Source organism: Vidua macroura, chromosome 13, assembly GCF_024509145.1.
Source record: "Vidua macroura isolate BioBank_ID:100142 chromosome 13, ASM2450914v1, whole genome shotgun sequence".
Classification (NCBI taxonomy): domain Eukaryota; kingdom Metazoa; phylum Chordata; class Aves; order Passeriformes; family Viduidae; genus Vidua; species Vidua macroura.
Window position 1 is genome coordinate 21,315,477 of NC_071583.1, and position 15,244 is coordinate 21,330,720.

The following is a 15,244-nucleotide window of genomic DNA, read 5'->3' on the forward strand; positions in this document are numbered from 1 at the left end:
TATTGTGGCTTTTATATGTTGGCTGCTGTTCCAAGGACGGATTAAATACCACGGCTGCTTGGTTGGATATCATATTAAAAGCTCTGTGATGACCCTTCATTCCTAATGGGACATTTTTAGTTGGTTTTTCTTTCTTAAAAAAATCTATTGAAGTACACAGTAGGTCCTTCAGAACACTACCCTGAATAAAAATGGTTTCAAATGACACAGAAGAAAATAGGATAGGAAACAAATATGTCAACAGAGGTTTGGGCTATGATTCAATTGACAAACCTCCCAGATGTACACCCTGTGGGTAAGCAAGGGAAGTCCTTGGTCTTACTATGACACACCTGGAGCCCTACAAGCACCATACACCAAGAACATGCACCACAATATTAAGACATTTCACATGAAAATAAGATTTTGCAACTTAATAAACACACACAACAAATTTCTTCTAAAAATCTTGTGAGCTTGGCCTGGAATAGGATTCAGTAATTCCAACTTTCAACTATGCAGGTGGCACAGGTAAAAGACCAGGCTCAATCTGCAGCTTCTGAAAGGAACCAGGAAATACAAGATGAAAAATAAACGCCCTTACCTACTGAACACGAAAAGGAAAAAACGGAACTACACCAGGGTAGTTTCTTTTTTGCGTTTAATTCCCATGACCTTTCCTAGAATGGAAGAAACAAGTGAGGGTCAGGAGTTTTCTCCCCTGAAAACTGAGACAAGGCTGGTTGAAGAGATTTTTCTTATCACACACCTTTCTTACTAGACATTTCCATGAGACAAAAACACATTAATTCCCCCTGTAACACTATACACATGAAAAATATGTTATTAAAAGAGCATTGCAGGCACTGGCCCCCAGCAGGCACTCCCAGCTTCTGGCTACCAAGACACAGCACAGGCCACATCAGTCCTTCCCACTCTCCCTTAATTATAAATCCAGGAAAATTCTCCTTACCCTTTCCACTCTTTCAATTAACCTGATTATAGAAATAATCAGTGAGATTTCTCTGCTGCAGTGCAAAGAACTAGAGCAGTGGGCAGCCTCCCTGGGTATTCAGTAGCAGCATCACACTATGCCAAGCTTTTCATCTGGAAAAAAGCTTGGTTTTCATCAAGCTCTAAATTAGAAAGTTCTCAGAGACCACTCAGTTTGTGTTAGCACTCTTGAAAACAAACAGAATATGATCTACTGCAAATAGCATTCTTTTACCAGAACATGTTTTTTAGTCTGCAAGGCTAAAATTCAGGTAGAGTACTTTAAAATATTGTCTGTGACATCAGTAAGCTGGGATCCCTTTATAATAGGGATATCCATTTGGTATCCCTATTTTAGTCTACAAGATTATAAATGCACTAAATACTCCAGCTCTTGTATATTATGTTGGTCTACAAGATTAAAAATGTACAAGTTGGAGCTCTAAGATATTCTAAGTAGCTGTAGTTAAATTCTAGATCTCTCAGAAGAGGATGCTCAGAGGGATTCAGCAAAGGGCTTTTTGCAGCAGGAGGCTGGATTAGTCTTGCCATCAGATTCAGCTGTTTTTCACGAAAGTCAATGGTTTCAATATCACAAAAGTGATAACAATAAAACATCAAGATCTAGACATGGATTACCATCCCATACAAAAGCCCAGACATTTTCAAGATGGAAAAAAAAACCTGTAAGTCATGAAGTGATTCACTTAAAATATTTTAAAGTTTTGCCTTCAGAAGCTTTCAAAATTAGAACTGTCATGAAAAATTTATTGACTGCAATGAAACAAAAGTTTTAGCACAGCCCTAATTGGAGCTGCAATTCCATTTTAAACCCCAAATTTCTTAACTTTCTAGCACCTTAGAGTATGACAGTGAATGTCTGCCCCGTCTCACACACAGCACTCAAGGGAGAGCTGATTCATCAGCTGCAGAGTAAAGACATTTCCAGACGTTTGTAAAAGCCTTAGGCAGAACTACCTAACCGTTTACAGTCCACCTAAATGACTCCAGGCACTTTTAAAAGAAAACACCTGAGAACTCACAAGCTAAAGAAGATTTGGGTTTTTTTTTATATCATTCAACCTACCAGAAGCACATTACCTATTCCATTATGAATGCCATGTACTGCAATTAACTTTCAAAGCCCATATGCCTCAAAACACCTTTTAACAAAGACTAATACTCATTGCCATAATCTCATTTACTAGTTCTTAAATTTAGGAGGACACTGACAAATTTAGATTCTTGTATTTATGTCACCTGTCCAAACATTTTATTATGGTAATTATTGCACAGGTGTGTGTGGTCTTTTAAAGTAATGCTCACATACTTCTTAGGGACAAGCCTTAAGCAAAGGCTTAAGAATACAAAGAGAAAACACTTGCAATGAGCATGGAAGAAAACAGCAATTCAACAGTGAGACCGAAGCAACCTAAATCAAGTGAAATCACTCCACAGCCATCTCTTTAGGGATTCCACCTCCACTTGCACTGTTGTTCCCAGATTTATCCCACATCAGCTTTTAAACAAAGTGTAACACTAAAAAAGGAAGCCAGAGAGCAGCTACAATGTTCCTTAAATCAGCTTCATAAAGAAAGGTAGAATTATCAGAATATTCTCTGAAAAGCAAAGGAAGCATTTGAGCCTGTATTTTCACCTCTGTATCTAAGGTTAAGGAGAAGTCAAGCCCTGGAACCACCAACTCTCTCTGTGTTATAAAAATACACGTATTTGCAAACATGCTGATTTTGCACTGAGATTTCCCCTGTGGAGATTACAGCCCCAGTCCAGGCTTACACACTGCTGCATACTCTACACAGCTGCAGCATGGCTTCTCATGCCTCCCATCCATTTAAAACAATTGTGCACTCACTTTGATCATGCCAGATTCTTAAGACCTGCCACCATGCCAGCACGATCAGTGCATGCAGTTATTTTTAAAGCAGGTAAATTTACACGGGAATTTTGGGCAACCTAAGAATAAAAGCTTCTGCTCTGAGAATGTTACCACATTTCAAAATATGTCACATCCTTAAAGAACAGACTAGATAGAATTATTTACTTACTGAAACATGTATAAACCCTGCCACAGGGGGGTTAAAACTTCGGTACACAAGCACCTTAGAAACAGTATGTTTCTTTTTTAAGGTTTGGTTGTTTTTTTTTTTTTTTAACTGAACACCTTAAAAACAGGTGATCAGGTTTTTATGACTAATTAGTCATCTGTCTTAGACCTCTAAGACTAATTAACATTCCAGCATATGTAAGATCTTCCAGTTAAACCAGTCCATCCATTTTTTTCAGTCACACAATTAAACACTTTGCTGTGTCACAGATTATAGATTAGTGAAGGATGTATCGTCCAAGAAAAATACATACAAAACTACTGGGAATTTGTTATCTTGCATCAACTTAAACTTATGAAGAGAAAGAATTCTTTTACGGGACAAATTGTTCCCTGTGAGGGTGGAGAGGCCCTGGCACAGGTGCCCAAAGCAGCTGTGGCTACCCCTGGATCCCTGGCAGTGTCCAAGGCCAGGCTGGATGGGGCTTGGAGCAGCCTGGGACAGTGGAAGGCGTCCTTGGCCATGGCAGGGGTGGCACTGGATGGGCTTTAAGGTGGCTTCTAAAATAAACCACTGTGTGATCATAAGAGTAAGAAAAGTCACCCATTCTTGTTATTTCTAGTGATTGTCAAAAACACATTCAAAGGTTGATTCAAAGGCCTTTACTTCTTGAGGAAAATATGTTCCACAATACATTTAGTGAGTAAATCATGGTAGCAACACATGGAAACAAAGCACTTCTCAATTTTTGGTAAACTTGATAGAGCACTATCAGAAATAACCAAACTGTTGAAGCAGCCACACAGGGAGTTCACATCCTATTAGGCACCAAGGACTGCACTGCCAGAGAATTTCATTAGTTACCCAGCTGTCAGAAATCCATTAGGAAATATATACATCTTTCAAGGCACCAAGGTCACAGTTCACAAAACATTACACTGTTATCTCTTTTTGCACTCAAAAATTAGCTTTGTGGAAATTGTTTTAATGACTTTTTTTCTTTCTCTAACAGAAATCATAAATTACAATTTCAATTCTAAAACTCAAGAGATATTGCAAACAGGATAAAGCCTACAAAAAATGCAGAATATATAAGCTTTATGGAAGCTTGTTTTTAAAAAAAGCACTTCCTGCATGTGGACTGTACTTGCAGGAGCAGAACTGCAGTACCAAAGCATCAACAAGGCAGGCAGAAAGATAGCCATCGGTCACTGCTAAGAATCAGAAACAATTATTGCACAAGAGGTTATAAATTGCCTTTGTATCTTGTCTCACTAGGTACCACCCTATTTTCCTTTGTTTCTCTGCAAATTCTGATTTCTCTCCCCAGTTCATCAGAATGTTCAGAGACACCAGATGCTCACTGACTGATGGTCCCAAGGCTGCACAAAGCAGTGCCCAAGGAAACACCCTGCACAACTGGGAGGCTCTCAGATAAAATGGCATCTCATCAGATTAATCACAGAAGATAATTTAATGCAATTGTTAAGAAGACCCTCTAAAGAAAAATAAGGAATGTGAAAAAAGGATATGTGTATATACCCTGTGGCAGTGTAGAAGGTATTAAGAGCAGAACCGGGTCCTTTTAACTTTTAGAGGGGTGGCAGAAAACAGGAAAGAGAAGGAATGAGAAGGAAAAAAGTCATTTAAACTGCTTATTAAAGGCCTGCTGGAAAGCTTTTGTGAGGTAGCATCCATTTTACTAATAAAGCCTTCCTAACAAGGCAGTGAGAGTGATGAGGCACTGACACAGGTTGCTCAGAGAAGCAGCGAATGCCCCATCCTTGGACATGTTCAAGGCCAGGGTGGATGGAGCTTGGGACAACTTGGTGTAGTGGAAATTGTCCAAGCTCATGGCAGGGGACTGAAACGAGATGGTCTTTAAGTTCCTTTATAATCCAAACCCTTCTGTGATTCTAAAAATGTCAAAGGCAGGCAGGAAGGGGCTGATGAACCACGCTGTAACCCTTCCCTAACCTGTAACAAATCCACAGACCAGCACCAGTAACACCTATCACACCCAGAGAATGCAGGGTTCAGTAGCAATCACTGGATTTAATTTTCAGGGCCCGAGTTCGTAAAGTGTGTATTTTTTGTGGTGTCCTGCTTGGACAAAGCCAACTGCCCCAGGCACAGACCTTCCCATTCCAGGCACTCTCCATCAGCAGCTCCAGGCTGGGAGATTCCCTCCCAACATGGCTACAACCCCAGCAGTGTTTGTTATAAATGGGGCTGTTACTCAGAGACATCACAAGTAAAAGGAAGTCTGGATACTATTTGTCTGGCTAAAATCAAATCTCCAGCCCTGTCCTTGTGGCAGTTGCTTTTGAATACCCAGGATTCATTATACCAAGTGTCTCATTTCCCACTGGAAAGCCTCAAAACACAGCCATGAAGCAAAACATTCTTTGAAGCCCACAGATGCATAAGCCTGAGCTTGTTATGTCCTTCCCTCAAACAAAAAACATACTAAAAAAAAAGTATATCCATACTTCAGTAAATGAAGCTGTATTTAATGTTTTAGTGTTACTTAGAGAAAGAATTGCTCTTTCTAACAGTTTTGTAGCTTTACTGGTTAAAAACTTGTCGTTATGGATTCATCCAAGAGAACAGATACACATCTTAATCACACACTTTTTAATCACTAACTGTTTCTCATGGTCAGGGATGTCAGTCTCTCATCAAAGCCTTCCATGTTAGCAGCCCCTCTGGGGATGTTGTGTACCTATTGTATGGCAGGAGAATGGGTTCTGGCAGAGTGCTCATGAGCGAGGACAGAAATTCAACCAATCAAGTCCTAAACATAAAAATTATCATTTATTCCAGCAACTTAAAAAGACATTTCACTTCCCTCTTTCAACCAGTTATTTGCTACAAGTTTCTTCTTTCTGTACTTTGAAAAGAAAGCTTAACCCTCTTGCTCACAGAGGGATTCGGAGCCGTCCATAGCCTAGAGGAAGCCACAGCGTGCCTCCACAGCAATATCCTGTATCACATCAGAATATATCCAGTCGGCTTAATTTAACATGAGACCGTAAAAATAAGGCATAAAATTGACCTGGGTCCAAATGAACTCAGTTGAAGGCACTTGGGCTCTGACAGCCAGTCCTCAGCTGCCAGCAGACTAAGGTCTCTGTGCCTTTCCTCAAGGTGAGGTGCCCGCAACAGCTCCTGCCTCCAGCACACACCCCAATGGCTTCAGCCTTGCAATGTGCCCCCCGACGTGTGAGCACAGCTGGGACCCAGAAATTAACTCTTCAGCCATTCCTCAAACTGCACACCCATCACACGGAGACAGAGCTGAGTGATGGCACCTACTCTCCTCTGACATGACACCTAGAAGAGGTAGTGCCCATCTCCCCTCCTACCATGACCAAACTTAGACTAAAGAACTCACACCATGAGGGGAGATTCATTCCCAGCTCCTCTCACATGTGTAAGGCTCATTGGAGCCTTGACCAAACTGCCTTAAACTAGTGCCCTGGCAGCTAAGGAAAGAGTGAGAGGCACAGCTCCTGCACTTTCATGCTTTCAAAACAGAATATTCTGCCATTCTTAGCAATACAATTGAGATAAAAGCAAGCCCATTTCATTAGTGTAACACTTGCTATATTATCTACAACAACTCTCCAAACACACACTGATATGAAAGAGAAACAAAACAAGTTCAGATGCACACAACCATGCCTGTTTCCCTTAATCTGCAAAGCCTGAAACAAAACAAGCCTATTTTGATAATATTTGTCTCCTGTAAAACTGATGCCAGGGTTTCAGCAGAGTGCAGCACAGGCCTGCAGCAAAGAGCTACATCCACTGGAAATTTTGTGATTTCCCCCCCACCACATTCCCAAGCATTCCATTTGAACAGTAGGATTGATTCTGCTCAGTCAAGCACCACAGCTGCACCAGCCCTGGCCAGCACAGTGGGGCACCTGGAATGCTCCTCTAACTGAAGCAATCCAGCACCAGGAAAGGACACGTGAAAAAGCTGCTTATTGTATAAAAATCTGGAATATACACCACAACTTTAATTCTTTGAGCACGCACTAGTGAGAGAAAGGAACATCCATTTCATAAGCAGACAGAGGCAGTTCCTGGTCCAGATAGTATTTGTGTGGCTACAATCAAATCCTACTTCTGTAAAATCAATACTCAGGTCTCAATACATGAGGTGATCAACTATCATTTGTTCTTTTTAATGAAGTTTTATTTTATAGACTATAGAACAAATTTTATTATTCAGCTAAAGAAAAAAACCCTTCCTCCATCTGTTTAGTCTGACTGGGTTTTAGGCAGTTTAAGCATGTGAGATGCACTGACACTGCCTTTGGACAAGCCCTGTTAATTCAGGAATACAGAATATCACATTACCATGCTCAGTTCTGAACCACAGTTTAGAGACTCATGCTTTGCAAAAAAGTTAATGGATGGAAAATACTTGACAGCTCCCCAAAACTACATAAATAAACAAATCCCCAAACAAACAATAAGGCAGCCATCATCCATACAGCTTTCAAATTCTCTGAATTTTGATGAAACAAAAGGTCTTTAAAATAGAGAGAGATGAACTAGGTCAGGACGTCCAGAATCTGAAAGAGATATTAATTAATAGCTTTAGCAACCAGCTACTGTACAGCCTTCCCCCACACAAAAGCATTACAAAACACAACTGGTGTGTAACAAAAAAATGCTCATTTCCTTTTAGGTTTTCTCTTTTTTTTTTTTTAACAAAAAATGTTAATCTAATCAATATCTAAAACTCAAATTAACTTTAATAAGGTGATGCTGAGATACATCACAGGATCAAATTCTAAAAACATTTAATTTTCCTTTAAAAAGGTCCTTTAAGACCTGTTAATTAAATTAACATTTAATTTTCCTTTAAGTATGAAGATCAGATTGAATTCACATGGCCAAGTTAGAATCCCCCACAGTGTTACTCAGCCCTGCCTTCTCTCGGTTGTCCTTAGAGATCATGAATAAGTGTTTTATAGCCCTCTGCAGCAAACAACTGAAGAACAGATGGTACTAGGTCTTCAGTTACCCCTTCCTTAACAGTTTAAACAAGATGGACATTCCCAGAACATGGTCTTTCATTTTGCCCATTACTCCCATCGCACATTTAACCACTGTATCACACAGCCATATTGCTGTACTAACACTATACAGTAAAATAATTTTCCAGTGTGTGTAATTTTTTTTTAAAGTATTTTGGGGATTATGGCAAACTGAAAGCACAAGTAAGACCATTAAAGACCAAGATGGAGCATATCCCATAAAATACCTTTTCCCTGAAGTGACACTTGTGGACAGCACGGGTGCTATCCCAGTGTTGATTTTGATGTGCCTGAAACTGAGGCTGGTCAAGAAGGGCAGCAGATACTCAAGATGAGTATAGGTATGAGTTTATTTATATTTCTTTAATGGATTGAGAAGAGGTATCACTACCCCCCACTATCTGCACATCATAGAAGAGTCACTCCAGAAAGTTTTCAGTGCACATTTTTTACCACCTGATTTGAAACTCAATCCAGGTTTACCAATTGTTACAGACAACCAGCTGGAAAATAAGATCCTTCCTAAGGCTTAGAGGTGTTCAGTGACATGTCACAACTTGTATTCACAACACAGGTGATGGCAGGGGACAGGGAAGAACAAACAGGACTTGTGATCCACTCTATGTCCAAACTCCCATTGTCTTTTACAGGGCATGGGTATTTGCATGTGAAAAGAATCTCTCAGAAGCTATGTAGCTAATTCTGAATGGACAAAAATTCCCAACAAGCACACTGTTTGGGATAAGCATAAAGGCAGAATGAGATATGGACCTGATTCCATTGGAGGACAACAAAATTTTAATCAAGGATAAAGGAAGTTGCTTATGGTTTGAAGATCAGTCCATTCCAGAGCAAGGGACCAGTCACACATAAAAAGGGCTCTATTTTGTGATTTATGTAGAGACTGGGTTTAGAAGGACGTACAACTACTCTTGTACTGGTGCAGAGTCCAGGCAGAAGTAGCTGCAGCCAGGCAGTGTTGGAGAAGGTGGCTGTGACCCCTCCTATAGGAGGGCTGACCTCTGCTTCCCAGGAGGCAGGAGGGCTCCCTCCTTTCAGAGCTACACAGGAATAGCAAGGTACTGGACTGAAGGTTGTTTCCACTTGACATCAACACCACAAGGAAAATCCTCTGCTGCCCTTCTTGACCAACCTCGGTTTCAGGCACATCAAAAACAACACTGGGATAGCACTCATGCTGTCCACAAGTGTCACTTGAGGGAAAAGATACATTTCCAAACATAACTACATACATATACATTTAAACATGAAGCAAACCAGTTCTGCTTCCACATGACCCTTCTGGATATCCTCCAGCTGCTATCTGCAAGCCCCTCCTGTTGCAGTGCAGTGAAGATGTCTCTTCCAGTAAGAGTGCCAAGTGTCACGTATCTTGTGTGACACACCTTTGGCTGCCCTTGCCTTACACCTATGGCCTGTCCAGGCATCACACATCAGCACTTAGCTTGTATTTATGTGTTCTGGCCAGCAGACCCAGTCCAGAGCTTAAGGCACACACAGCTAAGTGTCCTGCTGCTGGCCATCAACAGCCACATCGTGGCAAATCTAAAAACCAAACTTCTCAATTCTCACTGAACCCACATGCACCACTGCAGTAGGCTCCTGAGGCAGGAGCCTCCTTCCTCAACAATGCTTTCACACCTAACCCTTACAGTGGGTCTTCTACCTTCCAGGAGACACTCTTTCAAACTTCTGCAGCATCTCTAGTCGTTCAGACTACCAAAATGCATTAACTCCAGTAGCCAGCATATTTTAGCACATCATTACCATTGCCTCCAAACTCTTAAACCTCTGCTACGCCCTAGACACAAAACAACATGACCAGTGTAGACGTCACTCATGTCAGACTGTGTATCAATTGCAAGGATCACCAGAGTGACAGCTGGCAACATCAACTTTTTCCACCCCCCATCAGATGTGGATATGAGATGACCAAAGGGACCAGAAATATCCTTTACACCTAGCTCTGATTTGAAGTAATTTTTTCTCATGGCAGCTGGACCCACACATTTAGCATAAAGAGTTTCACCAGAATTAAGAGCACACAATCAACCTTGAGGCACAGTGTGCTCAAAGCAAAAGAAAGGAGTCTTATGTGATTCACAAGCAGAATGTGAAGCCTGACCCAGCTCTATTTTATTTACTGAATTTGAGAAGCAGTCTATTAATAGTTCACTACCATATCCCTGCCCTGCTTCTCCATGCCAGGGCAACAGCTCTGCTAACAAACACCAGTGATAGAGGCAAACATTTTCACACTGACACCGTAGAGCACAGCTATACCAATTGTTTCAATTTAAACAGAAGTCACAGTCACAATTATTAATTGGAAACAGACAAAATTGGTCTTGAAGTTCACTTAGTGTGAGCAGACAGCAATACCAAACTCAAGCTTTCAGATATAGTCTGTCTCACTTCTTCTCCCAGATTTTCTAAATTATTCTGTTCATTTACACTACGAAGTCTATCTGGCCAATAAATTACCAGCACAGATAGTAACCTGCTACTATTTCAACATCAGATGAATGCTGCCAGCCAGCAAGGACACTAACAAAAGCCAAACTACCACACTACTTGAAATCCTGGAGTTACTACCCTTTTCAGGAAAAAAAACCCTGGAATTTTGATACAGGGCATAAGACTGTGATGATCACCAGGCATCTCGCACCTTCCTGCAACAGCAGGATAAGACAACTCAACCTTTCCCCATTTCTCAATTTAAAAAAATTAAAATTAAATACAATGGTGGTATTCACAGTGCAAGCAAGAACCATGAAGTACAATGAGGCCTCTGCATTTCACAATACCAGGTCTGACTCTTTGCAGAGTCCCTATATATTCCCAAAGGGAAACATGATAGGTATTTTGAAACCATTGATCTAACTAAACCGAATATTTGGCTTGTAAGCAGGGGAGTGGCAAAGCCTGTATTCCTTATTCATGACCCAACACTTTACTTAGGAGTACAACACTGCAATACTGTTATGCCAAAGCCTCACCACACAGCAATTGTACGCCATCAATTAATATTAATTATAGTTGCTGAAAACCTTGGAATGCAAACTCTTCCAAAACTGCAAGGGCACACTAATCCTGCTCTAGCACTTCTAACTTCATGAAGGAACAATAGCCTTATTTTCTAGCTAGAATTCAACTACAGCTTTCACCTCTTCAGACAGGTCTAAAACCCAGATCATTTGGTTAGCGCTTGGGGCCCACCCTAACCAGAGCTATGACTTCAGCTCTGAACCCTAGAGCCGTCTTTTCAATGAAATAAAGCTACTGAACAAGAATGGCTCGCAAGGCCTTTGTACAGATGGACAAAGACACACAGACAACAGCACAAGTGGGCTGAAAAACCGCTGAGCCAGGACAGGATTAATGCCTGCATGGAACCTCAACACTGTCCACTTTAAATTTCCCTGCTCCAAGTGGAACAAGCACAAGCGCATCTCTACAAGAAAAACACTACAGGTTGCAGCAACTTTTCCACAAAAAGGCTCTGGCCTGGGTTCTGACGGTGTGAGGCTGCAGAGGAAGGCATTTTGCCTCCAACGACATGGTGATATGATGGCTTCCACTCAGTCTCCTGCTACCTATAGGGAACTTCAAATTTGTGCAGAGAAACACAAATCGGGGCAGATCTAACTGGCACAGCTCACAGTTAAAAAAAAAAAAAAAAAAAAGCAGCCATGAATAAAGTGATTTACTTGACAGCACCCTCTGAATGTTTTCCCTAAAATTCCCCAGCTGAAATGAGAGTATTCTACAAATCAAAGAGACAACACAGCCATTCACACCTTCTCCCATTGCCTCCTCCATGCAAATCCAGTCCAGAGGCACAGGCTTTAATCCTGTAGTCGTTAAAGGCTTTCGTCATTCAATGAGGCTTTCCCAATCCAGACCGAAGTACTGGCTCCCAAAGTCACATACCATCTCGCATTTATCTTCGGCATCACTCAAAACTGCACACAGTAGAGTTTAAGGAGACCCAGCAGCCCCTGCCTCCAAGGGATTCACACCATATTCTCTAAAGCAGCCAAACAATAGTTTTCTTTCCAATTAGAATCCTAAAGTAAATCCTGTATCAAATTGAAAATACCTAGCAGTAAGAACTGATTTGGGCTGAAGCACATGTAACTAATGGAAATTTGAGCATTATACAGATTTCTTCACACGCAGTCAGTACAAGAATTCCTAAACAAGTGTAATCAAGAATATGAAGGCCATTCACCAGGTAAGAATGCTTTCACACTGCAGTTTTCCCTTCCCAGTCTCTTCCTCAGGTGTACATGATCCAGACTAGCACTTCCAAGCAGTGTTCACCAATACATTTGACAGGCTTTGGTTGTTAAAACTGCTCTATTACAGAAAATACGTGGAAAATCCATGTCAATCCCCCTGCTAGAGCATTCTGAGAAAACCTGGCATCATGCTGAATTCTGGGTCTGTGCTATGGCTGGGCAGTGATGGGGCTGGCCTGGGCTGCATGGACTGACAAGAGCAGCATCAGCCTCTTCCAACCTGCCCTCCAGCAGCATCTCAGCCACTATCCCTCGTGGTTTTCAGGCTGCTGAAGTAGAAGATTTACAGACTCCGGATTCAGTTCCCAGCAAAGCCAGACAAAAGCCCAGGCCTGCCCCCAGGCTTTCCTCCAGCAGCTCTCTTTTAAATCCCCTTAACAATCCCCCAGATCCCATTTCCCCACAAACCCACCAGGACCCCCGAGCTGGAGGAGAGAGGGGTTCAGCCCTTCACCACCAGCCCTCCATACCTTGCCTGGCTGCTATGTCTCCCATTCTGCATCCCTGTCTGATAAAAGCCGGGGAATGCACGACTATGAAGACTGAGAAGTGTTCCCCATAATTCTTATAAAGAGAGCACTACTGCAGTGAACTATGAGTATGTTGTGTAATGAAATCATCAGAGAATAAAGATGTGGCTGTACATCCATCCCTAGCTATCCCAGGCAGCCAGGAGTAATTTACAAACAGATTGGGCCAACGTTAAAATACAAACACCCGACCAGGAGCTCAGCCCTCCAATAGTACGTTATTGTAAGTTTCAAACACTCTTGTAGGCCATAAAGCTCAGCTACCCAATGGAAGTGCAAAGATCCCAAATTATAATGAAGAGTTAAATCTCCTTTCGCCTAAGTTGCAGAGTAACTCAGACTGAAAATAAAACAATATTAATTCTGTGTTAGCTTTTTCTCTTAGCTAGGTCTCATTCCAATGGATGCCAACAAAAGTGAGGTAACAGGCACTATAAGCTTCACTATAAGCAAAAAAAAAAAAAAAAAAAAAAAAAAAAAGGCATGTACTACTGTGACTTTTACCAAAAGCTACAAAACCCACCAAGAACAGGGTAACAGCAAAAGACAGCATCTAAACCTTCGTTCCCTTTAGATATTACTGAATGATACTACTTCATTCTGAAGATCTAGAACTTTAATGTAAAAATCCGCCTTTTAAAAGGTATTTGGACAGATAAGTCTTTGACCTAACCAAAATACTGCTAAACGGTGCCTAAAAAAGGGCAAGCACCAGGGCATATTAGGAGGTTTGATGTGGCAGGCATATTCACCAGGACAGTGACAATTTCATGGCAAGGGAGAGGGAAGGTCGGGGGGAGCAGCTCCTCAGCCTTTATGAAGCCATAACACAAAAGGAGATTTTCCTCCTGCAAACGCACTCAAATCACTGACGGCGTCATTTTAACCAGCAGCTGCTGCCCCGAGAAGGGGCTGGGGCCGAGCCGAGCATCCCCGCTCCGCCCTTTCCCACGCCGCGGGAGCCACGCGTGACCTTCTCTGTACCAGGCGGGTCCTGTGCAACCCCCGCGGCGGCTGCGGCGCCGGACCGAGGGGGTTAAGCGTGGGAGGAGTGTACATAAGGTGGTGGATCCGGAGCCAATGGGGATATTGCGCTATAGTTAGACACTGGATTCTACCGCGATGGTGACCATAAAGGCTGCTCAGGGCTGAGCTGCTCTGAATGACACCAGCACAGTGCCTTTAGTTCCCGGCTCATGAGGCAGAAAAAAAAAAGTACAGAAGGATCAGCTGGGCTTACCTGCAGTTCACACCACGCGACTTCCACCCACGTCTCCGTGTCCAGACCCTTGTAGACCGTTTTGAAGGATCCTCGCCCGAGTTCAATATCAAACTTCAGGAACCTGCCGTCCGGCGAGGTGGCAACAGCTTTCATATCAGCCTCCTCCTCAGGCTCCTCTTTCTTAGCCTTGCCCTGGTCCTTGGCAGCATCCTGCGCCTCTCTCCGCTCCGCATCCTTGCCTGGCTCCTTCTGCTCCTCGGCACCCGCGGCGCTGCCCGCGGCCGGCGATGCCCGCGGCTCCCCGGAGCACTCGGCCTCCCGGCCCGCCGCGTCCTGACCCGTCTTCGCCCGCTCCGCGATTATCCTCCTGGTTTTGGGGAGCAGGATGATTCTCCGCTGGTGCTCCGCCTCGGGCAGGTCGAAGGCAGGCTCCTCCTGGTCCGAGTCCACCACGCTCCTCCGCAGGAACCGCTGATGGACCAGCTTGGGGTCCCTGGACCCGGGGCCGCGGGCCGGCGGGCGGGCGGGGGCCCCGGGGGCCGCCGGCGCTGCAGCAGCGTCCGTGTCCGCGGCTGCCCCGCTCCCCCTGCCGCCGGGCCCATCCATATTCACGCCGGTCTCCGCGGCCGGGGGAGCGCCGGGCTCGGCAGCCACCGGAACCCCGCCACGGCCGCCACCTCTGCTGCCCCGCCGAGGTGCCGCTCTAGCATCACCCCCAGTTTCCATCCGGGCTGAGGGCTCAGCGCCCGCCGCCGCCCCGGCCCGGGGGAGTCACCGCGAGCCGCACCCGCGCCACCACCTGCGCGGGGCAGAGCGCAGCGCTGAGGCGCCGCCACGGCCCGGCCCGGCGCCCGGGCACTTCCCCCGGCCCCGGGGCTCCGACCAGCCGGGCCCCCGGGCCGGGCCGCGGCCGCTCTGACCGGGCTCCCCCCTGTCCCCGGCAGGGGCACGGCCGAAAGCGCCAGACGACCGGTGCAGCCCCTCACCTGCGGAGGGCCCGCGCACAAAGGCGCGGCGGGGCCGTTACTTACGTGCGGAGCTGGGGGCTACCGCGCTCAGCGCCATGCGCGGG

General features: G+C 44.1%; 1 protein-coding gene across 7 annotated transcripts in view; it reads right to left on the reverse strand.

Annotated features, from left to right (window-relative positions):
* The window catches only part of WNK2 (WNK lysine deficient protein kinase 2), a 93,959-nt gene extending 78,944 nt beyond the window's left edge, over positions 1-15,015 (reverse strand). For all 7 annotated transcript variants that reach the window (XM_053989212.1, XM_053989215.1, XM_053989210.1 and 4 more), the window contains exon 1: positions 14,191-15,015. In XM_053989212.1, coding sequence (XP_053845187.1) covers positions 14,191-14,898 — 708 coding nt within the window. In that variant the 5' untranslated portion in view covers positions 14,899-15,015. The remainder of the gene's footprint in view (positions 1-14,190) is intronic.
* Between the last annotated feature and the right edge of the window lie 229 nt (positions 15,016-15,244).